At 46.7% G+C, this 22,756-nt stretch overlaps 1 protein-coding gene across 1 annotated transcript; it reads right to left on the reverse strand.

Annotated features, from left to right (window-relative positions):
- Positions 1-4,733: 4,733 nt before the first annotated feature.
- med29 (mediator complex subunit 29) lies at positions 4,734-21,838 on the reverse strand. Its single transcript, XM_060856056.1, has 4 exons — positions 21,552-21,838; positions 13,539-13,597; positions 10,282-10,366; positions 4,734-6,400 (listed from the first exon to the last, which is right to left on the reverse strand). Exons 1-4 carry the CDS (start codon positions 21,819-21,821, stop codon positions 6,185-6,187), a joined length of 630 nt encoding a protein of 209 aa, XP_060712039.1. The 5' UTR covers positions 21,822-21,838; the 3' UTR covers positions 4,734-6,184.
- Between the last annotated feature and the right edge of the window lie 918 nt (positions 21,839-22,756).

The following is a 22,756-nucleotide window of genomic DNA, read 5'->3' on the forward strand; positions in this document are numbered from 1 at the left end:
CCTTAGTGAGAGACAGCACTGGCACTGACACAGTCTGTGCCTTAGTGAGAGACAGCACTGGCACTGACACAGTCTGTGTCCCAGTGAGACACAGCACTGGCACTGACACAGTCTGTGTCCCAGTGAGACACAGCACTGGCACTGACACAGTCTGTGTCCCAGTGAGACACAGCACTGGCACTGACACAGCCTGTATCCCAGTGAGAGACAGCACTGGCACTAACACAGTCTGTATCCCAGTGAGAGACAGCACTGGCACTAACACAGTCTGTATCCCAGTGAGAGACAGCACTGGCACTGACACAGTCTGTGCCTTAGTGAGAGACAGCACTGGCACTGACACAGCCTGTATCCCAGTGAGACAGCACTGGCACTAACACAGTCTGTGCCTTAGTGAGAGACAGCACTGGCACTAACACAGTCTGTATCCCAGTGAGAGACGGCACTGGCACTAACACAGCCTGTATCCCAGTGAGAGACAGCACTGGCACTAACACAGTCTGTGCCTTAGTGAGAGACAGCACTGGCACTAACACAGTCTGTGCCTTAGTGAGAGACAGCACTGGCACTGACACAGTCTGTGTCCCAGTGAGACACAGCACTGGCACTGACACAGTCTGTGTCCCAGTGAGACACAGCACTGGCACTGACACAGCCTGTATCCCAGTGAGAGACAGCACTGGCACTAACACAGTCTGTATCCCAGTGAGAGACAGCACTGGCACTAACACAGTCTGTATCCCAGTGAGAGACAGCACTGGCACTGACACAGTCTGTGCCTTAGTGAGAGACAGCACTGGCACTGACACAGCCTGTATCCCAGTGAGAGACAGCACTGGCACTGACACAGCCTGTATCCCAGTGAGACAGCACTGGCACTAACACAGTCTGTGCCTTAGTGAGAGACAGCACTGGCACTAACACAGTCTGTATCCCAGTGAGAGACGGCACTGGCACTGACACAGCCTGTATCCCAGTGAGAGACAGCACTGGCACTGACACAGCCTGTATCCCAGTGAGACAGCACTGGCACTAACACAGTCTGTGCCTTAGTGAGAGACAGCACTGGCACTAACACAGTCTGTATCCCAGTGAGAGACGGCACTGGCACTAACACAGCCTGTATCCCAGTGAGAGACAGCACTGGCACTAACACAGTCTGTGTCCCAGTGAGAGACAGCACTGGCACTGACACAGCCTGTGCCTTAGTGAGAGACAGCACTGGCACTAACACAGTCTGTGCCTTAGTGAGAGACAGTCTGACCCAGTTTGCACCACGATGCTTGGCAATGAATAAAAATGAAACCAAGCCTGGGGTCAGTGATTTTCCATTTCAAGGGCTGGGCAGTTTGGGAATTTCCCCTTTGTCAGAAATTGTGCAAAAGACTGGAACAAAAAGGCATTCCTGGGAGTACGGGTTCCAGATGGTGTCAGCAACTGGATGTTTTTTATTGCACGTTTTTTTTGTATTGCGCCCCGGGCTTGGTCTGTTCCACAGCTGAGGAACAGGCTGTACTGTACAGTCTGTTTACTGCTGTAATCTGAGTCAGTGAATTGTGCAATGTCTCAAAGCCAGCACTGTACACAGTGGGGTCAATTAGTTCAGTCCTGCTCTCTCAACTGATCCATTACAATGGGCCTACGAATCCCTAGTTACACTCAGATATAATGCTCCTGGAATACATCTCACACCTCCCAGCAGCAGCGCTGTAGAAATGAGCTGAAAGGTATAACATGGGACTACACGTATCAGGTGTTAGGTTGTGAGACAGCGAGGGATTCCACAACCTTGGAATCAAATCAAAGTTCAGTAGCCTTGTCACTTTCAGTTGTGAATGCTGCTGGAGAATTAAACATCTTAGCGAGTTTTGAGCAGATTTGAAGCTCAGGTTGAGGTTCTGGATGTAGGTTTGCTCGCTGAGCTGGAAGGTTTGTTTTCAGACGTTTCACCACCGTACTAGGTAACATCATCAGTGAGCCTCCGGTGAAGCAGTGGTGGTATGGGCCCGCTTTTTATTTATGTATTATTTATTTATGCACATACACAAGAAGTGGGCCCTACCACCAGTGCTTCATCAGAGGTTCACTGATGGTGTTACCGAGTATAGTGAGGAAATGTCTGAGAGCAAACCTACCAGTTCAGCAAGCTACCTTACATCCAAATTAAATATCTTGTCAAAGAAGGCAGCTGTCAAAGTACCCCGATCCTCAGTGATGGGGGAGCCCAGCTCTTCAGTGCAATAAGGCTGACATCCTTACATCTACCTTCAGCACAATGTGCCAAGTAAATGACCTTTTTCTGAGGTCCCCAGTCTTCAGCCAACTCAATTCACTCCATGTGACATCAAGAAATGGTCAAAGGCACTGGATACTGCCAAGGCTATGGGCCCTGTCAACATTCCAGCTATAGTCCTGAAGTTTTGTGTTCCAGAACCTACCACACCCCTGGCCAAGCTGTTCCAGTGCAACTGCAACAGTGGCATCTACTCAGCGATGTAAAAAATTGCCCAGGGGGGTCCTGTACACCAAAGACAGGACAAATCCAACCTGGCCAATTACCACCCTGACCCAGCAAGGTGTTGGAAGGGCTGTTGACAGTACTGTCAAGTGGCATATACTTTCTGATACTGGAAGAGCACAGCAGTTCAGGCAGCATCCAAAGTGCAGCGAAATTTGCTGCACTTTGGATGCTGCCTGAACTGCTGTGCTCTTCCAGTACCACTGATCCAGAATCTGGTTTCCAGCATCTGCAGTCATTGTTTTTACCTCGTATACTTTCTGATAACCTGCTCACTCATGCTTCACTTTGGCATCACTTGGTTACTCAGCTCATAGTCTCATTACAATCTTGGTCTGAAGTTAGACAAAAGAGCTGAACTGCAGAGGCGAGGTGCAAGGAGCTGCCCCTAACATCACCGTTACATTTGGCTAAATCTGGCATTGAAGAACTTTAGCGAAATTGAAGTCAATAGGGGACTCTCTTTGGAGAGTCAGTGCTGAGCCAATGGTCTCTTTCTGCACTGTGGGGATTCTATAAAGAGTTGGAGTTAAATTCTCTGTTGGGGTTGAAGCTCCAGCTCCAAAGACTTTGTTCGAGGCCAACCCCCCCATGTCATCTCTGAAGGAGTTCCTCAACGCTGTCCTGGGCCCAACCATCTCCAGCTGCTTCAACACTGACCGTACCCAGTGTAAGGTGAGAAGTAGGCTGTCCTTTACCGATCACATAATGTTCAACACCGTTCACATGGCCACAGTACAACTTGGACAACACATAACCTTGAGCTGATAAACTGAATAAACCAGATAAAAACAATGACTGCAGATGCTGGAAACCAGAGTCTAGATTAGAGTGGTGCTGGAAAAGCACAGCAGTTCAGGCAGCATCCGAGGAGCAGTAAAATCAACGTTTCAGGCAAAAGCCCTTTCACTGAAGTAATCGTCAGTGCTTGTTGGCCATGAATATCTCCAACAGACAAAAGGAATAACTATCATCAAAAATCCCATCTTTAACACCCTGGAGGTCCCATCAACCACAAACATAGCTATGACAGCCAGGTAATACTGTAACGCTGAGCATAGGTCAGAGGCAGGGCACTCAGTGCTGAAAAACTCACCTTTTGACTCCCTGAACCCTATCCATGACATACTAATCAAGGAGTGTGATGCAATACTCTCTGCTAGCCTGGGTAAGTGATACTGCATTGGGGTTATTTGGGTAACTTGCTCACTTGCTGAAAATGTGTTGCTGGTTAAAGCGCAGCAGGTCAGGCAGCATCCAAGGAACAGGAAATTCGACATTTCGGGCATAAGCCCTTCATCAGGAATAGTGCTCACTTCTTAACTTTGTTTCTGGCCTATCTACTGATAGAGGATATACCAATTCAACATATCGACTGAACAACTTCAGTTCCCAGACAATTTCCATAATAGCAACAAATACCACCACACTTGGTCAGGCCTTGCCTACACCCACAAGGCCTAAAATTTGGATGTTCCACCCAGTCACAGAGAAAGGACAGTGACATAGTGCCAAGTCAGGAAAAGCATACCTGAGAAGACCGTGTTGTTCCTTCAACAGATCATTAAGCTTTAAACATGGAGTTGTGCTAAGATGCACATGGATTTGGACAGTGACAACAGATTGAAGCATTTCAGTGAGGGAAGGGAGATTGGAGCTGCAGCATGGGGTGACACAGTGGTTAGCACTGTTGCCTCACAGCGCCAGGGACCCGGGTTCAATTCCACCCTCAGGTCGCTGTCTGTGTGGAGCTTGCACGTTCTCTCAGTGTCTGCATGGGCTTCCTTCACGTTGCTCCAGTTCCTCCAATAGTCTAAAAATATACAGGTTAGGGTGGATTGGCCATGGGAAATTACCCCTAGTGTCCAGGGACGTGCAGGCTGGGTGGGTTAGTCATGAGGAATACAGTTACAGGGAAAGGGTAGGGGGGTGTGGTCTGGGTGGGAGGTGCTTGGGAGAGTTGTTGTGGTCCCAATAAGCCGAATGGCCTGCTTCTGAACTGTAGGGATTCAATATTCTATGAATGATTTGTAAAGAGATTTGAAGAAGAGGGTGATGATGACTTGCTGACAGATTCATTTACATCAGCTCATGCTGGGGTCAGAAAGAGAAACTGAGTGGTTTCAAAAGAGAAGTGACCTGGAAGAAGGGAAAAGACAGAGAGAGAGAGACAGAGACATTCAACTGAACCATTTAAACCAATCTTCAGCAGCCATTATCACGATAATTTCAAACAATCCTTTATTTCATGAAATGTTAGTCAACAGTAAACTGCACAAGATACCAACAAGGCGTGAGATGTAAACATGCCACTCGGTAGAAATGCTCACATTAACTGTACATTTTATTTCAAGAGAAATAAGCCCAGAATCTCTCCTTGCTGACTGCACTGAGACCAAGTTCAACTGGCTCTTATTCCAGAGGGGAATCTATCCCTCCCACGAGACCTGGGATGGAATCAGCCAGGTCTGAGTCCACCTCAATGGCAGATCAGGGGTTAACTCTGAAGCAGCCACTGCACCAGCTGCTGGATTCCTCACTTCTGCTGAATAATTTCACAGCCGGGTGGGGGAGGAGGAATCATGTATCGATGGCTATACCAAGGGAAGTCAGGGAAAACATGAAGTGACTGCAAATGGGTTTATGTGCTGGTCTAGTGACCAACTGAGCCAGATGGATCAGCTCCTACAATCCAGGCAAGTTGCCTGACAGTGTGGGGGTTCGACAAGACTCAGCACTGCATAATCCATACCCTTGTTCCCTTCAGTTTTAAAAGATTGAGTGGGTAATTTAATCAAGGGCTTTGCAATCATAAAATCATTTTGGAGGGTCAATTAATTCATCTGGTTAGAGGGTAGCACAACAAGGGTTTAAATGTGATAAGTTAGAGGGATGCCCCTCTGGGGCAAAGTTAGGAAACCTTTCAGGACATGGATATCCGGAACTCAATTCTCCGCAGGACTTTGGATGCTGGGATCAACTAAGACAGTCCAGCTTGAGTTTGGAAGTTTTTTTGTCAAGATAAAGGAAGGTTGGAGATTAAAGGAGTCAAGGTAACAATTAGTTTCAAATTGAATGATAGAACAGAGCATAAGGGTTGAATGGCCTGAGCCGTCCTGCAATCTTTCAGGAATGGGATTAAATTACAGTTGAACTGAATTTCAGTGTCAGCTCCAATCCTCTCTCAGGAGGTGCCCTGCTCCCTCAGTCCGAACATATGGAGCTCAAAGTGCAAGTCTTTGTCATAATTCTTTAGGAATTGTGCATTTCTGTTTCAGAACATGCTGCTAAACGTAGCTAAGGGGACAAGCTGAATATGTACAAAGGTAATGAATGCTGCACACTCAGACTATACAGAATGCTGGTGACAGAATGGCTGCTTACTGTAAACACTCTCCTAGCTCCACACTTACACCGTACCCCCCCCCCAAGCCACAGTTCAACAAACAGGAGTAGAGTGTGTCAGTCACAAATTAAGAGGGTGGAGGAACTGAGAGAATGTGCACACTGAATCGGCCAGACGTTACACGCTGGCCCCCTCCCTCCCCGCCCCCACAACGACCTTGTCTGAAAGCACCAGGAGACACGAGACCTTGTGGCAGTTCGAGCTCCGATCCTGGAATCACACATCTGAGGATAAACACCTGAACAGGAACGCAGAGCTGTTCAGATTTGGCCCTTGCTGGCTATCCGCTTCGAGCACTCCAGCAGGGCGTTGTGAATGTCCTTGGCGCAGGAGATTTGCGACTTGATCATGCTGAGGTACTGAGTGTACGACTGGCTCTCTGTCTGCACCGTGTCCGGCTTGGTTGCTGTGGGAACCAAGTTCGGGGAGTGTTTGGAACTGTCGATGCTCTGGGAAAGGCATTCGAAGGCCAGTCTCTGTAAAAGAAGAGGAAGTCACCAGAAAAAGGAAGAGAGACCCAGGTCAGACAACCCACTTCTTGAGCTAATCCATGTGAAAGGCAAAGCAGCTTTCGCCAGCTCCTGGCCTCAGAGCACACTACTGGACACTGGAAAAGGCCAGTGGGATGTCTGGCTGACTCTAGACCACAATGACCAGGTGTGAGCTTTAGCTCAGTGCAAACTATTCACCTCCTCTGAACCACAAGGTCCAGGGTAGACATTACCCTCCAGCAACTTCAGTATAAAACACAGGAACGACCATTCACAGAGAATCAGCACCGAGGAAGCACAGCCTGAGGGTCACAACTCACGGAATGTCACACTATCAGTGAATCAGTACTGAGGGAAGGCCACACTGTCAGGGAGTCAGTACTGAGGAAAGGCCACACTGTCAGGGAGTCAGTACTGAGGGAAGGCCACACTGTCAGGGAGTCAGTACTGAGGAAAGGCCACACTGTCAGGGAGTCAGTACTGAGGGAAGGCCACACTGTCAGGGAGTCAGTACTGAGGGAAGGCCACACTGTCAGGGAGTCAGTACTGAGGGAAGGCCACACTGTCAGGGAGTCAGTACTGAGGGAAGGCCACACTGTCAGGGAGTCAGTACTGAGGGAAGGCCACACTGTCAGGGAGTCAGTACTGAGGGAAGGACACACTGTCAGGGAGTCAGTACTGAGGGAAGGACACACTGTCAGGGAGTCAGTACTGAGGGAAGGACACACTGTCAGGGAGTCAGTATTGAGGGAAGGACACACTGTCAGGGAGTCAGTATTGAGGGAATGCCACACTATCAGGGAGTCGGTACTGCGGGAAGGCCACACTGTCAGGGAGTCAGTACTGAGGGAAGGCCACACTGTCAGGGAGTCAGTACTGAGGGAAGGCCACACTGTCAGGGAGTCAGTACTGAGGGAAGGCCACACTGTCAGGGAGTCAGTACTGAGGGAAGGCCACACTGTCAGGGAGTCAGTACTGAGGGAAGGCCACACTGTCAGGGAGTCAGTACTGAGGGAAGGCCACACTGTCAGGGAGTCAGTACTGAGGGAAGGCCACACTGTCAGGGAGTCAGTATTGAGGGAAGGACACACTATCAGGGAGTCGGTACTGCGGGAAGGCCACACTGTCAGGGAGTTGGTACTGAGAGAATGCCACAGTCAGGGAGCCAGTACTGAGGGAATGCCACACTGTCAGGGAGCCAGTACTGAGGGAATGCCACACTGTCAGGGAGTCGGTACTGAGAGAATGCCACACTGTCAGGGAGTCGGTACTGAGGGAATGCCACACTGTCAGGGAGTCAGTACTGAGGGAATGTCACAGTCGGGGAGTCGGTACTGAGGGACCTGCGCACAGTCAGGGATGAAAGGGGAAGCACTGGAAAAGCACAGCAGGTCAGGCAGCATCTGAGGAGCAGGTAAGGCGATGTTTCAGGCATAAGCCCTTCATCAGGAATGGGGGCAAGGGTCTTAGATAAAATGGGTGGGGGATGGAAACTGGGGTGGGGAAGGTAGCTTGGAAGGCAATAGGTAGATGCAGGTGGGGGTGATGGTGATAGGTCAGAACACAGGGTGGAGCAGATGGGTGGGAAAGAAGATGGACAGGTAGGACAGTTCAAAAGGGCAGTGCAAAGTTGGAGGGTTGGATCTGGGATAAGGTGGGGGAGGGGGAGATGGGCAAACTGTCCATCTCAGTACTGACTCCCTGGCAGTGTGCCATTCCCTCAGTCCTGACTCCCTGAATGTTTGCTGTTCCCTCAGTACCAACTCCCCGACAGTGTGGCATTCCCTCAGTACTGACTCCCCAACAGTGTGGATGTCGTATGGTTGAAGGTTCCCAAGGCGGAAGATAAGGTGTTCTTCCTCCAGGCGTCGGGTGGCAAGGATTTGGCGGTGGAGGCAGCCCAGCACTTGCATGCCTTAGCAAAGTGGGAGGGGGTGGTGGGGTTGTTTAGTGCGGGTGTCCTGGAGCTGTTCTCTGAAATGCTCCGCAAGTTGGCATCCTGTCTCCCCATTGTAGAGGAGCCCACATCGAGAGCAACAGACACTATAAATGAGAGGGTTTGGATGTGCAGAAAAATCTCTGCTGGATGTGGAAGGATCCTTTGGGGCCTTGGATGGAGGAGGGTAGAGGTGTGGGCGCAGATTTTACACCTCTTGCGGCGGCTAGGGAAGGTGGCGGGAGTGGAGGGTGGGGTGGAGGGAGGCGAGGTCAATTGGTCCGCACTGTCAACAATGTCATCCAATACCTGAGAGTGTGCGGTGCTGGTGGAGGGAGCAGGTTTCCTCTTTTTGAAGACACTGTGTTCCTTCCCCTTCAGCTGGTGACTCAATGTCCTACGGCACTACTCCAAGTTGCTGGGAATTCTCATAATTCTCTTCACGGAGTCATACAGCACGGAAACAGACCCTTCGGTCCAACCAGTCCATGCCGAACATAATCCCAAATTAAACTAATCCCTCCTGGCTGCACTTGACCCAGATCCCTCCAAACATTTCTTATTCATGTCTTTATCCAAATGTCTTTATTCACATGAATCACTCTCCGTGTATAAAAATTGTCCCTCACAGCTTTTTTCAAATCTTTCTCCTCACACCTTAAAAATATGTCCCTAATCTTGAAATCCTCCATCCTAGGGAAGAGACACCTGTCGTCCACCTGATCTATACCCCTCATGATTTTATAAACGTCTATCAGGTCACCCCTCAACTTCCTACTCTCCAGGGAATAAAGTCCAGCCTGTCCAGCCTCTTCTTATAACTCAAACTCTCCATTCCAGGGAACATCCTGGTAAATCTCTTTGGAACCTTCTCCAGCTTAATAATATCCTTCCAAAAACAGGGTGACCAGAACTGGACTAAGTACTCCAGAAGAGCACTCAACGTCTTCTTGTCAATAAATCTCTTTTCACACTGCAAGACCAGTTCATTAATATCTTCCTGCAGTCTACAAATTTCTTCCCAATTCTCAAGCAGCCAATTAATTTTCATACAATCTCCAAACAGCTTAATCATGGCACAGACATTTAATTCACTGTTAAAAGGGCCTTTCAGTAACTAAATCACCAGTTATACAACACTCCTCGCTTCCTGCCATGGAACTAATTTTGGATCTAAAGTAACTTGGAACGATAGTAAATTCTCGTCAAGTCACCATAACAGGGTCATAATCCTGGAATTCCCTCTCTAACAGTATTGTGGGTCTCCCTACATCAAATGGACTGCAGCGACTCAAGGAAGTGGCTCACCAGCCAGCGACACCTACATCCCACATCCCATTGGGCAAGACGGTAGCTCAGTGGTTAGCACTGCTGCCTCACAGTACCAGGGACCCAGGTTCAATTCTAACCTCAGGCGACTGTCTGAGTGGAGTTTGCACATTCTCCCAGTGGCTGAGTGGGTTTTCTCTGGGTGCTCCGGTTTCCTCCCACACAATCTAAAGATGTGCAGTTTAGGTGAATTGGCCATGCTAAATTGCCCATAGCATTAGGTGCATCAGTCAGGGGTAAATATAGGGTAGGGGAATGAGCCTGGGTGGGTTACTTTTCGGAGGGGCAGTGTGGGCTTGTTGGGCCGAAGGGCCTGTTTCCACACTGCAGAGAATTTAATCTAATCTCCCTGTGTCAGACTGACATTGTACCTGAATGTACAGCACTCACTCTGCAAAGATAATGCTATCGCTTCTTATAACAGGAATTCCCAGCTTAAGTAACCAATAGTTGGACTGACATCACAAACTCAAGGCAGGAAAGCAGCTTAAGGTATGAAAGGTACACTGAGATGGCAAAAAATGAGACCTAAATAATGAGGCAGATTAGGCAGAGTAAAGAGCACCCGGACAAAACCACACTTCAATCCAGTCATACTCACCAGGCACAACTCTACCTGGTCACAAAGAGCATAAAACTCTTCCAAACTCTTATCAAACCGTTGCAGGGCTGTGTCACTGCTCTTCCTAAAGGGTAAAAAAAAATGACAGTTAATTAATTGAATTGATTCCAACTAACTGTCTCTCCATTCTGCGCCAGTGGAACGTGTTAACAAGGAACTTCAGCCTCTGTACATTCCCCCTGTAGCCAGCTGGTGGCAGTATTTCTCCATTCAGAATCTACAAAACGCCAGGGTTCCTCACAGACCCTCGGTTCTAAGAAGGGTCTGTTCTCCAGCTGTACATCTCGACAACTATGACTCTATAATCTAAAGGGGGACAATTTTCCAAGCATGGTGCCTCACAGCATCACACACTTATCTGAAAGGATCTGACAGGACATTGTGCATAGGGAGATTTACTCAGCTTTTAACAGACTTGCATGGCTAGACAGAGCTTTAAGTGCTAAGGGATTTATGGTTATGATGGGGTGGGGTGGGGTGTTGCTGCAGAGAGCAAGAAGGGGTTACAGTTTTGATCAGATCAGCCCTTGATTAAATTCACAAAGCCTGGTGTTACTGGGTGGAAAGTCAGTGCCACAGAAGCGAACTGGAATTAAGCACCAGGAGATGACAAACTCTGAATTGTCCACTGTTTCTGATTTTCTCTGGATGAGTTACTAACACCTCGTAGAGGTTATACAGAGCACAGTGCTGGGTGTTGGGATGATATTCCATAATTTAACCTTTCCATCTGCCTTCATCTTGCAATTAACCCCTTTCTGTCCTCACTGACATTTTCCAGATTACAGGTTTCACAGAAGCCCCTACCCTATCCATGGAACACAGGAATAGGAGTAGGCCATTCAGCCCCTCGAATCTGTTCCACCATTCAATGAGATGATGGTTGAGCTGTGGCCTAACTGTTTAGTTAGTCTTTGGCACATATTCCAGAATATCTTTGCTGAGGATGTTCCTAATGAAGGGTGTATGCCCGAAACGTCAATTCTCTTGCTCCTCAGATGCTGCCTGACCTGCTGTGCTTTTCCAGCACCACACTCTCGACTAACAAAGATTTATCCCAGTTTTAAAGTTAACATTAAAATTACCTGATCCAGCAGTTTCATAAGATGCCACACTAAAGGTAACTTAACAAAATAAAAACTGAAAGAACTGCAGATGCTGTAAATCAGAAAGAAACAAAACCAGAAGTTGCTGGAAAAGCTCAGCGAGTCTTACAGCATCTGTGCAGAGAAATCAGAGTTAGCTTTTTGGGTCAGGTGACCCTTCCTCAGAACACTGAGAACAGTCAGGACCCGGAGGTCCTGAGGAAGGGTCAAGGGATCCTTTGGTTTCTTTTCACAGATTCTGGCAGACCTGCTGAGCTTTTCCAGCAACTTCTGTTTTTGTTCACAAAGTAAGAGTTCATGCCATGGGAAGTGTAATGTGTTAGTGTGGATAGAGGATCCGTTAGCTGACGGAGGGGGGCAGAAAATCAAAATAAACATTTCACTTTTAGATAGGCAAGCTGTAACTGAATGCCACAGGGATCAATGCTGGGTCTCAACTATTTACAATCTAGAGAAGTAACTTCAATGAAGGGATCAAATATGAAATTATTAAATTTGCTGACATCGCAAAATATTAGCAGAAGGTTTAAGTTTTCAAGAGGACACAGGAAGGCTGCAAAGGGATATAGATAACAGGTTAAGCGAGTGGGCAAACATGTGGCATGTGGAGTTAAAAAGTAGGAAATGTGAACTCGCCCACTTTGACAAGAAGAATAGAAAAGGAGTATATCACAGGTTTAGGGTGAGAGGGGAAAGATATAAAAGAGACCTAAGGGGCAACTTTTTCACACAGAGGGTGGTACGTGTATGGAATGAGCTGCCAGAGGAAGTGGTGGAGGCTGGTACAACTGCAACATTTAAGAGGCATCTGGATGGGTATATGAATAGGAAGGGTTTGGAGGGATATGGGCCAAGTGCTGGTAAGTGGGAATAGATTGGGTTGGGATATCTGGTTAGCATGGACGGGTTGGACCGAAGGGTCTGTTTCCATGCTGTCTCTATGACACTATGACTCTATGAGAGAGAGATTGCTGAACTCAATAGTACAGGGGAAGCTGGTGTCTTGGTTCATGGATCACAAAAAGTTAGAATGCAGGTACAGAAGGTTATTAAGAACGCAATTGAAATGGTGTTGTTTATCACAAAGGGAATGGAATACAAAAATAGGTACAGGGTATTGGTGAGCTCACACCTGAAGTACTGTTTACATTTTGGTTTCTGACTGACAAAGTGATGTAACTGTATCAGAAGCAATTCAGAAAAAAGGTTCACTCGGCTGATTCTAGGATGAATGAGGAGGGATTTTGAATGTTGGGCTGATAGTGCACAGAAGTTCAGGAGAGCAAGAGGTGATCTTATTGCAACATTTAAGATCCTGAGGGGGCTTGACAAACTGAATGCTCTGAGGACATTTCCCCTTGCAGAGAAGAGACTAGACCGAAGGGACACAGATTAAAAACAAAGGATCTTTCACTTAAAACAGAGATGAGGGAATTTTTTTTTCTGTCTCTCGAGGGTCATTAAGTCTGTGGAATTCTCTTCCAAGTGAGCTGGCCACTGGATAAAGTGACCAGCAGGTTTTTGACTGACCAGAGAGGTTTCAGATTACAGGTAGTTAGACAGGAAGGTGGTGTTGAGGTTCAAACCAGATTTAATGGGACCTTATTGAACAGTGGTCAAGATTGAGGAGCTGAATGCTTTAGCAGGTGCTGTCTATTTGTGTATCTCGAAAGGACATTGAGATTGAGGATTCAACTAATTGGCTCTGCTGTCACAGGGTATAAAGACATGGCCCTATCACCAGCACTGAGGATTTGACAGTAACAACACGGCAGCCCACTCTCCTTCTGACCCCGATGGGTCAGAATATCAGAACAAGAGGTGGCCATTCAGCCCTTTGAACCTCTTCTGCCTTCCATTTAGATGATGATGGCTGTTGCAGAGTCAGTACAAACGCATCCCCAGTGCGCCACCTGCTGGAATGATTGTTGTAGTGCTCATACATCGACAGCAACGCACCCAGCCATCTCATGTCAGTCAATGCAACCTCGAAAAGGCAGCTTCTGGACCACACATCCATCTTAACAAGCTCAAAGGCAACTCAGAACAGAGCTCATACAGTTAAGATGCTTCACCTTAAGAAGTGGAGGACACCCCTGTCCTTATATGCTTACAGAAAAGGATACTCACTGTCCATTGTCAATGGTTGTGTTTTGAGACAAGTTCAGGGCTGCAATCCTCATGAGATTCTGGAAAGTAGACACAAAGTTCACTGTGAGATGGATAGATCCAATCATGCTACATACACAAAATCTCTCTGTCCCATACAAACACTCTCAACTCGGATCTCTCTCACTCACCAACAGTCTCTTTCTCACTCAGACACACACACACAAACATATAGCCTTTCACATAACATGACAAACCAGTTAATGGGGAATCTGTTGCCCCTCAGGCTGAAACAACCAAAAAAGGTGGTCATGCCTCTAACACGGGTTACAATCACTTCCAACTCAGGTTAAGGGTCTAAACTACACTTTGAGCTGCAGTGAAATTTATAGAGGTGCAGAGAACTTACAGCTACAATTTGCAGTGACAATGCTGTCCACAGAACTCACTGAAACAACATTATCATCTTTAATGACCACTACCACCATTCCTAACACCCTGAGCTTGGTCAGATGCAGACTTTTAAGACGAGGATTTGTTTTTATTGGGAACTTACTTTCAACATGAAGTCATCAGAGAACTCGACAAAGTATATAGGGGACAATAGGAAAGTGGATTAGTAATTCCGATGGCAAAAGTGAGGACTGCAGATGCTCGAGATCAGAGACTAGATTAGAGTGGTGCTGGAAAAGCACAGCAGGTCAGGCAGCATCTGAGGAGCAAGAAAAATCGACATTTCCGCCAAGAGCCGTTCCTGATGAAGGACTCCTACCCGAAACGTCAATTTTCCTCTTCCTCAGATGCTGCCCGACCTGCTGTGCTTTTCCAGCACCACTCTAATTTAGACTAGTAACTCCGACAGGGAGAGACACAGCTAGGTAAAGATCAATCCAACCCGAGGAGCTGGGAAATTTCAATTTCGCTCATTCAACAAATCAGGAAAAGTTAGTGTCAGTGATTTTCTGCCTGCACTCTACACCTTCACTTTCTAAATCTTTCTAATGAGAATTGTGAAACGACTAAACTGTCATGAAGAGCCATCAGGTTCACTAATTCAAAACCAAGATGGACAGAAAAGAGAACTAGCATTAAAACCATACAGACGAGCCAACATTCTCCTCAATAAGATCTCAGGGCTTGTACTGAAACAGGGAGAGTTATTCTGCAGACTAGTTAAGCGACATCAGGTCATGTTCTAAAGGTATGTCCGATCTCACTAGCAGAACAGAGCACTACAGAGATGGTGGCATAGAGACATACATTTGGGAGCAAGACCCCTTGGGGATGCTCACCATTGACTCCAGAATGCACGATTTCTCAAGCATGAGGTCAAACAGGGGAAAGGGAACCTTCGCCCCTTCAGCAGGTCAATCAATACTCCTCCATGCTGAATACCACTTGGAGGATTCACAGAATGGATGCTGGTTGGAAGCTTTGATACTCATTGGCAGCAGCAGCACTGATTGAACTAGTCGTGTCCTAAAGAACACAGATGCTAGACTGAGTTTACGGCAGGTGGGAAGGGAATGGACAAGAGGAAACGCACCCCCCCCTCCACCACCTTCCTTTCTGGAACTTGTCCGCACCATCCTGTGTGTCGCACGATCATCAATCCAGTTTCAATAAAAACGATCACTGTGCCGTCCTTGTGAAGACAAAACCCCACCTTCACATTGAAACTGATCTCTATCATTTTGTACGGCACTATGACTGTGTTAAATGGGATAGACTTCAACCAGATGCAGTAATTCAAAAGTGAAGTGGGCATCCAGGAGGCAGTCGGCCATCAGTAGCACAACTGCATTCAAACACAATCTGCACTTAAGTGGCTCATCACTCTACAGTTACTGTTAAGCCAGGGGATCAACCCTGGTTCAATGAAGAGTATAGAAAGGCATATCAGGGAGCAGCACCAGGCATGAGATATCAATCTGGTGAAGCTACTACAGAGGACTGTGTGTGTGTTAAACAGATCATAATAGACAAAGCTAAACAATCCCATAACCGACAGATCAGATCTGCTGTCCTGCCATATCCAGTCGTGAATGGTGATGGACGATTAAATGGCTCACTGCAGGAGGCAGCTCCACAGATATTCCCATCCACAATGGTGGGGAGGCCCAGCACGCCAGTGCGAATGATAGGCTAAAACATGGGTGTTAATCGGTAGCCTGACATGCTGAGTGGAGGACCCATCGTGGCCTCCCCGAGAGGTCCCTAGCATCACAGCTGCCTGTTTTCAGCAAATTCAATTCACTCCACGTGATATGAAAAAAAGAGCTGAAAGCATTTGATATTACAAAGGCTCTGGGACCTTGCAACATCCAAGTACTAGAACTAGCCACAGGTTATAACATATAGGAGCAAAATTAGGCCATTCAGCCCATCAAGAGTGCTCTGTCATTCAATCTTAGTTCATATGTTTCTCAACCCCTCCTCCCTGTAACCTCTTTCCTTTATTAATCGAGAACCTCTCTCTCTCTCTGTCTTAAATAGACTCCATGACATGGCCCCACAGCCTTCTGTAGCAATGAGTTTCACAGATTAACCGCTCTCTGACTGAAGAAAGTCTTCACTCTGAGGCTATGTCATCAGGTCCTCGTCCCTCCTGCCAGTCAAGACATCATCTCCACATCCACTCTATTCAGGCCTTTCAGTATTCTATAAGTTTCAATCAGATCCCCCCTCATCCTTTCAAATTCCATCAAGGACAGGCCCAGAGTCCTCAATCGCTCCTCACAGAACAAGCCCTTCATCCCTGGGATCATCCCTGGGATCATTCCTGTAAACATTCTCTGGGCCCCCTTCAACACCAACACACCCTTCCTTGGATACAGGGCCCAAACCTGCTTTCAATATTCCAAATGCAGTCTGACCAGAGCCTTATACTGCCTCAGAAGCACATCCCTGCTCTTGTATTCTAGATCTATTCAAATGAATGCCAGCATTGCATTTGCCTTCCTAACTGCCAAATGAACCTGCATGTTAATCTTAACAGAATCCTGAATACGGGCTCCTAACTCAGATTTCTGTAGCCTATCGCCATGTAGAAATAGTCTACACTGCTATTCCGCACACCAAAGTGCATAAGCTCACACTATCCCACACTACAGTCCACTTCCGTTTCTTTACCCACTCTCCCAGCCTGTCCAAGTCCTTCTGCAGTCTCCCCACTTCCTCAACACTACCTGTTTCTCCACCTATCTTTGTGTCATATGCAAACTTAGCAACAATGTCCTCAGTTCCTTCATCCAGATGATTAATGTAATAACGTGAATAGTTATGGCGCCAACACTGACCCCTGGGTCCATTCGTCACAGGCTGCAAGAAGGGTAGGTCATGCCTCACAAACCTTATTGAGTTCTTTGAGATGGTGACCAAACAGGTGGATGAGGGTAAAGCGAATGATGTGGTGCATATGGATTTAAGTAAGGTATTTGATAAGCTTCCCCATGGTAGGCTACTGCACAAAATACGGAGGCATGGGATTGAGGGTGATTTAACGGTTTGGATCAGAAACTGGCTAGCTGAAAGAAGACAGAGGGTGGTGGTTGATGGGAAATATTCATCCTGGAGTTCAGTTACTAGTGATGCACCACAAGGATCTGTTTTGGGGCCACTGCTGTTTGTCATTTTTATAAATGACCTGGATGAGGGTGTAGAAGGATGGGTTAGTAAATTTGCGGATGACACTAAGGTTGGTAGAGTTGCGGATTGTGCAGAAGGATGTTGCTGGTTACAGAGGGACATAGATAAGCTGCAGAGCTGGGCTGAGAGGTGGCAAATGGAGTTTAATGCGGAAAAGTGTGAGGTGATTCACTTTGGGAGAAGCAACAGGAATACAGAGTCCTGGGCTAATGGTAAGATTCTTGGCAGTGTAGATTGGCAGACAGACCTTGGTGTCCAGGTACACAGATCCCTGAAAGTTGCCACCCAGTTTGATAGGGTTGTTAAGAAGGCATACAGTGTGTTGGCTTTTACTGGTAGAGGGATTGAGTTTTGGAGCCACAAGGTCATGCTGCAGCTGTACAAAACTCTGCTGCAGCTGCACTTGGAGTATTGCGTACAGTTCTGGTCACCGCATTATAGAAGGATGTGGATGTTTTGGAAAAGGTGCAGAAGAGACTTACTAGGATGTTGCCAGGTATGGAGGGAAGGTCTTATGAGGAAAGTCTAAGGGACTTAAGGCTATTTTTGTTAGAGAGGAGGAGGTTGAGAGGTGACTTAACTGAGACATGTAGGATAATCAGAGGGTTAGATAGGGTGGACAGGAAGAGCCTTTCTCCTCAGATGGTGATGGCTAGCATGAAGGAACATAACTTTAAATTGAGGGGTGATAGATATAGAACAAATGTTAGAGGTAGGTTCTTTACTCAGAGCAGTAGGGGTGTGGAATGCACTGCCTGCAACAACAGTAGACTTGCCAACTTTAAGGGCATTTAAATGATCATTGGATAAACATATGGACAAGAATGGAAAAATGTAGGTTAGATGGGCCTCAGATTGATTCCACAGGTCGGCACAACATCAAGGGCTGAAGGGCTTGTACTGCGCTGTAATGTTCTATGCAATCCTGAAAAAAAACCCTAATCCCGACTCTCTGCCTTCTGCCAGTCAGCCAATCCTCTATCCTTGCCTCGAACACCACGGACACTTACTTAGCAGCCTCCTGCATGGAGGCATTTTAAAGGCATTCTGGAAATCCAAACAAGTCATGTTCACTGGCTCTCCTTTGTCTGACTTGCTCATTACCTCCTCAAAGATTTCCAACAAACTTGTCAGGCGAGACTTCCGTGTGACAAAGCCGTGCTGATTCAGCCCTATTTTCCCATGCATTTCCAAGTACTCCATAATTTCATCCTTGATAATGGACTCTAAAATCTTACCAACAACCAGGGTCAGGCCAATTGGCCTGTAGTTTCCTGTCCTCTGCCTCCCTTCCATCTACCTATCACAACCTCACTATTCCACCCCTCTCACCACTCAAACCCCACCCCTGCCAGATCCTCTACCCCATCTCTATTCCTGAAGAAGGGTTATACCTGAAAACATTGACTTCTCCACCTCCTGATGCTGCCTGGTTTGCTGGGTTCTCCCAGCCTCCTGCTTGTCTACTTTAGATTCCAGCATCTGCAGTTTGCTTTTGTCTCCCTTCTCAATTAAACAAGGATGTTACATTCACCATTTTTCAGTCCTCCCTGACTCCAGTGATTCCTGACAGATCATCACCAACGCCTCTATAATCTTGTCAAAGCTATTTCCTTCCGGATTCTGGAGCAGCGTCCATCTGGTCCTGGTGATTTATCCACCTTCAGGCCTTTCAGCTTCACCAACTGTGCTCTCCTCAGTGATAGCCACGACACACAGCTCTGCCTGATTCACTAAAAGTTCTGGGATGCTACTGGAGTCTTCCATTGTGAAAGCTGATGCAAAGTACCTATTCAGTTCCTCCACCATTTCTTTGTCCCATTGCTACTTCTCCACTCTCATTTTCCAACAGCTCACTATCCACGCTTAACTTTCATACACAGTCAGTTCTGCTATCACGTGCATTTCCTCAATGCAAATTGACTATAACGTGATTGAAGAATTTAGACTATTATTTGTCGAATGCGAACCTTCCTTACTTGTATTGGCCATAATGCAATTCTGGTCCCATTGGTTTAAATGGTGCTGCTATTATATGATTTTCTTATAACACAGAATCGCACAGGAACGGAACTATCGTTTTATATCAGAACACACTGTATCTCAAATTAACTCTTGCAAGCTTCTTTTATATTACGAGCTAACTTACCATCATATTTCATCTTCTCGCTCCCCCCCCCCCACCATTACTTTTTCGTTGTCCTCTGCTGTTTTTTAAAAGTTATCCAATCCCCTGGTGTCCCACTAATCATCACCACATTGTATGCTTTTTCTTTTGTTTTTATGTTGTCCCTGACTTCCTTTATCAGGCATGGCTGCATGTTCCTCCCCTTAGTAGGTTTTCTTCTTTGGAATGTATTACCACTGTGCATCCCGAATTACCCCAAAAACTCCTACGATTGCTGTTCCACTGTCTTCCCTGCTGGGCTCCCCTTCCAGTCAACACTGTCCAGCTCCACCCTCATATTTGTCTAGTTACCTTTATTCAATTATAATACCATTACATCTGAGTCCAATCTCTCCCTTTCAAACTGCAGCATGAATTCTATTATAATATGGTCACTGTCCCCAGGGGTTCCTTCACTTTATGTTCCATCATCAAGCCTGCCTCATTATACATCATCAGATCCAGTATTGCCTGTTCCCTATTAGGCTCCACCACAAGTTGCTCCAAAAAAACCATTTCATCAACATTCTACAAATTTCTTTTCTTGAGATCCGCTACCGACCTGATTTTCCACAAGGATCTGTTTTGGGACCACTGCTGTTTGTCATTTTTATAAATGACTTAGAGGATTAATAAATTTGCAGATGACACAAAAGTCGGTGGAGTAGTGGACCATTTGGAAGAATGTTACAGGTTGCAGGGGGACTTGGATAAACTGCAGAATTGGTCTGAGGGGTGACAAATGGAGTTCAATTCAGCTAAATGTGAGGTGATGCACTTTGGGAAGGATAACAGGAAGGCAGAGTACTGGATCAATGGAAAGATTCTTGGTAGTGTGGATGTGCAGAGATCTTGGAGTCCATGTACATCGATCCCTGAAAGTTGTTATTCAGGTGGATAGTGCTGTTAAGAAGGCATACGGTGTGTTAGGTTTCATTGGTAGAGGGATTGAGTTCCAAAGTCACAATATCATGCTGCAACTATAGAAAGTGCTAGTGCGGCTGCACTTGGAATATTGTGTATAGTTCTGGTTGCCTTATTTTGGGAAGGATGTGGTAGCATTGGAAAAGGTGCAGAGGAGATTTACCAGGATGTTGCCTGGTCTGGAGGGAAGGTCTTATGAGGAAAGGCTGAGAGACTTGGGTCTGTTCTCCCTGGAAAGAAGGCGGCTAAGAGGGGATTTGATAGACACATACAAGATGATCAGAGGATTAGATAGGATGGACAGTGAGAGTCTTTTTCCTAGGATGATGACGACAGCTTGTACAAGAGGGCATAACTACAAATTGAGAGGTGATAGATTTAAGACAGATGTCAGAGGCAGGTTCTTTACTCACGACAGTGGTAAGGGTGTGGTATGCCCTACCTGCCAATGTAGTTAACTCAGTCACATTAGGGAGATTTAAACAAAACTTGGATAAGCACATGGATGATGATGGGATAGTGTAGGGGGATGAGCTGAGAATAGTTCACAGGTCAGCACAACATCGAGGGCCGAAGGGCCTGTTCTGCGTTGTTCTATGTTCCCCGTCCACATATTGAAGTCCTCCATGATTAATGTCCCCCTTCTCGTAGTTGTCCATTTATCTGTTGTGCGTTAAGTTAGATTCTAGACCCCTACCATACTCTCTGTCCTATTACTTGTTCTGGAAACTTTAATAACCTCTGTGCAGGCTTCAAGCCCCTTTAACTTTTTATAACTTTTCATTCAATTGAACCCTCCTCCCCAACTATTTAGTTTTATTTTAAAGCTGCCAAGCTGTTCCTGTACAACTACAGCACCAGCATTACCTGACAATGTGGAAAATTACCCAGGTATAATGTTCACAAAAAGGGTGCCAAATTCAAACCCACCAATTACCACCCATCAGCTTCATCTACCACGAGCCAGTGAAGGACCAGCTCTATAAATACTGCAGCTCCAATAGCAGGTCAGAAGTTGGAAACTGTTGCACCAAGTATCTAACACCCTGACTCCTGAAAGGTGACCAACCACCAACAAGTCGCCATCTAGCTGACCCTTGACCTCAAATGATGATGGATCTGCTGACCCCATGTGACATGGATCCCCTGACCCTCGACTCCAGGTGACCACGGGTCCCCTGACCCTCGACTCCAGGTGACCACGGGTCCCCTGACCCTCGACTCCAGGTGACCACGGGTCCCCTGACCCTTGACTCCAGGTGACCATGGATAAACTGGCCCTCCCGGGTGGATACCTGCAGAGAGTCCTTCAGCTGTGGAATCAGGAGTTTGAATTTAGCGACTGGGTCGTCCTGTTGCTGGGCCTGCTGTTGCTGCTGTGTGAGTGCCGGCTGACTGGCCTGGGCCTGGGCTGCGGCCAGTTGCTGGGCTTGGACAAGCTGCTGCTGCTGCTGCTGTTGTTGTTGTTGTTGTTGTTGTTGTTGCTGTTGCTGCTGCTGGGCCTGGGCAGCCGCCAGTTGTTGTTGTTGTTGCTGCTGTTGCTGCTGGTTCAACGGAGCCGCCATCTTACCCGCTGAGAGCGTGATCCCGCTCCCTCGCGTTCATTGGTCATCAGTGGTCACATTGCCCCACATTGGCCCTTTATCTATTGGCTTATTGGTGCGTCAATCATTTTCCGGCCGGCAACGCGTGCGCAGTTCGCCAATGATAACAGTCTAGGCTGGGTCGCCATCTTTGATACTGGCACAAGTGGCATTCAACCACCTAGACAATGAGACAGGGAATTGTGCATGATGGAAATCTGCAATAATGACAAACATTGCTGGAGAAACTCAGCAGGTCTGGTGGAGGGAATAGACAGAGTTAGCTTTTCGGGTCCCTCTCCAGACCTGCTGAGTTTCTCCATGATTTGGAGCTGCTGATGTTGGACTGGGGTGTACAAAGTTAAAAATCACACAACACCAGGTTATAGTCCAACAGGTTTAATTGGAAGCACACTAGCTTTCAGAGTGATGCTCCTTCATCAGGTGATAGTGGAGGGCTCAATCCTAACACAGAATTTATAATAAAAATTTACAGCGTGATGTAACTGAAATTATTGATTGAAAAATTGATTGTTCAGCCTTTCATCTGTTAGAATACGGTGATAGTTTCACTGCTTTCATGTGTAAATCACAAAACTTTTTTTTAATAGTGATTGTTAACAGCTAACCCGAGAATGCAACTTTAGAAAAAAGATTTTGTGATTTACACATGAAAGAAGTGAAACTATCACTGTATTCTAACAGATGAAAGGCTTAACAGACAATCAATTTTTCAATGTATAATTTCAGTTACATCACACTGTAAATTTTTGCTATAAATTCTGTGTTAGGATTGAGCCCTCCACTATCACCTGATGAAGAAGCGTCGCTCTGAAAGCTAGTGTGCTTCCAATTAAACCTGTTGGACTATAACCTGGTGTTATGTGATTTTTAACTGAGTTTCTCCAGCAATTCTT

This window comes from Hemiscyllium ocellatum, chromosome 47, assembly GCF_020745735.1.
Source record: "Hemiscyllium ocellatum isolate sHemOce1 chromosome 47, sHemOce1.pat.X.cur, whole genome shotgun sequence".
Taxonomy (NCBI): Eukaryota; Metazoa; Chordata; class Chondrichthyes; order Orectolobiformes; family Hemiscylliidae; genus Hemiscyllium; species Hemiscyllium ocellatum.

Excerpts from the sequence above, each read along its gene's own strand:
- med29 (XM_060856056.1), bottom strand. The coding sequence starts at position 21,821 with ATGGCGGCTCCGTTGAACCAGCAGCAACAGCAGCAACAACAACAACAA. Across the intron at positions 13,598-21,551 it reads AGCTGAAGGACTCTCTGCAG|AATCTCATGAGGATTGCAGC; the intron begins GTATCCACCCGG and ends TCTACTTTCCAG. Across the intron at positions 10,367-13,538 it reads ACAACCATTGACAATGGACA|GAAGAGCAGTGACACAGCCC; the intron begins GTGAGTATCCTT and ends TTTACCCTTTAG.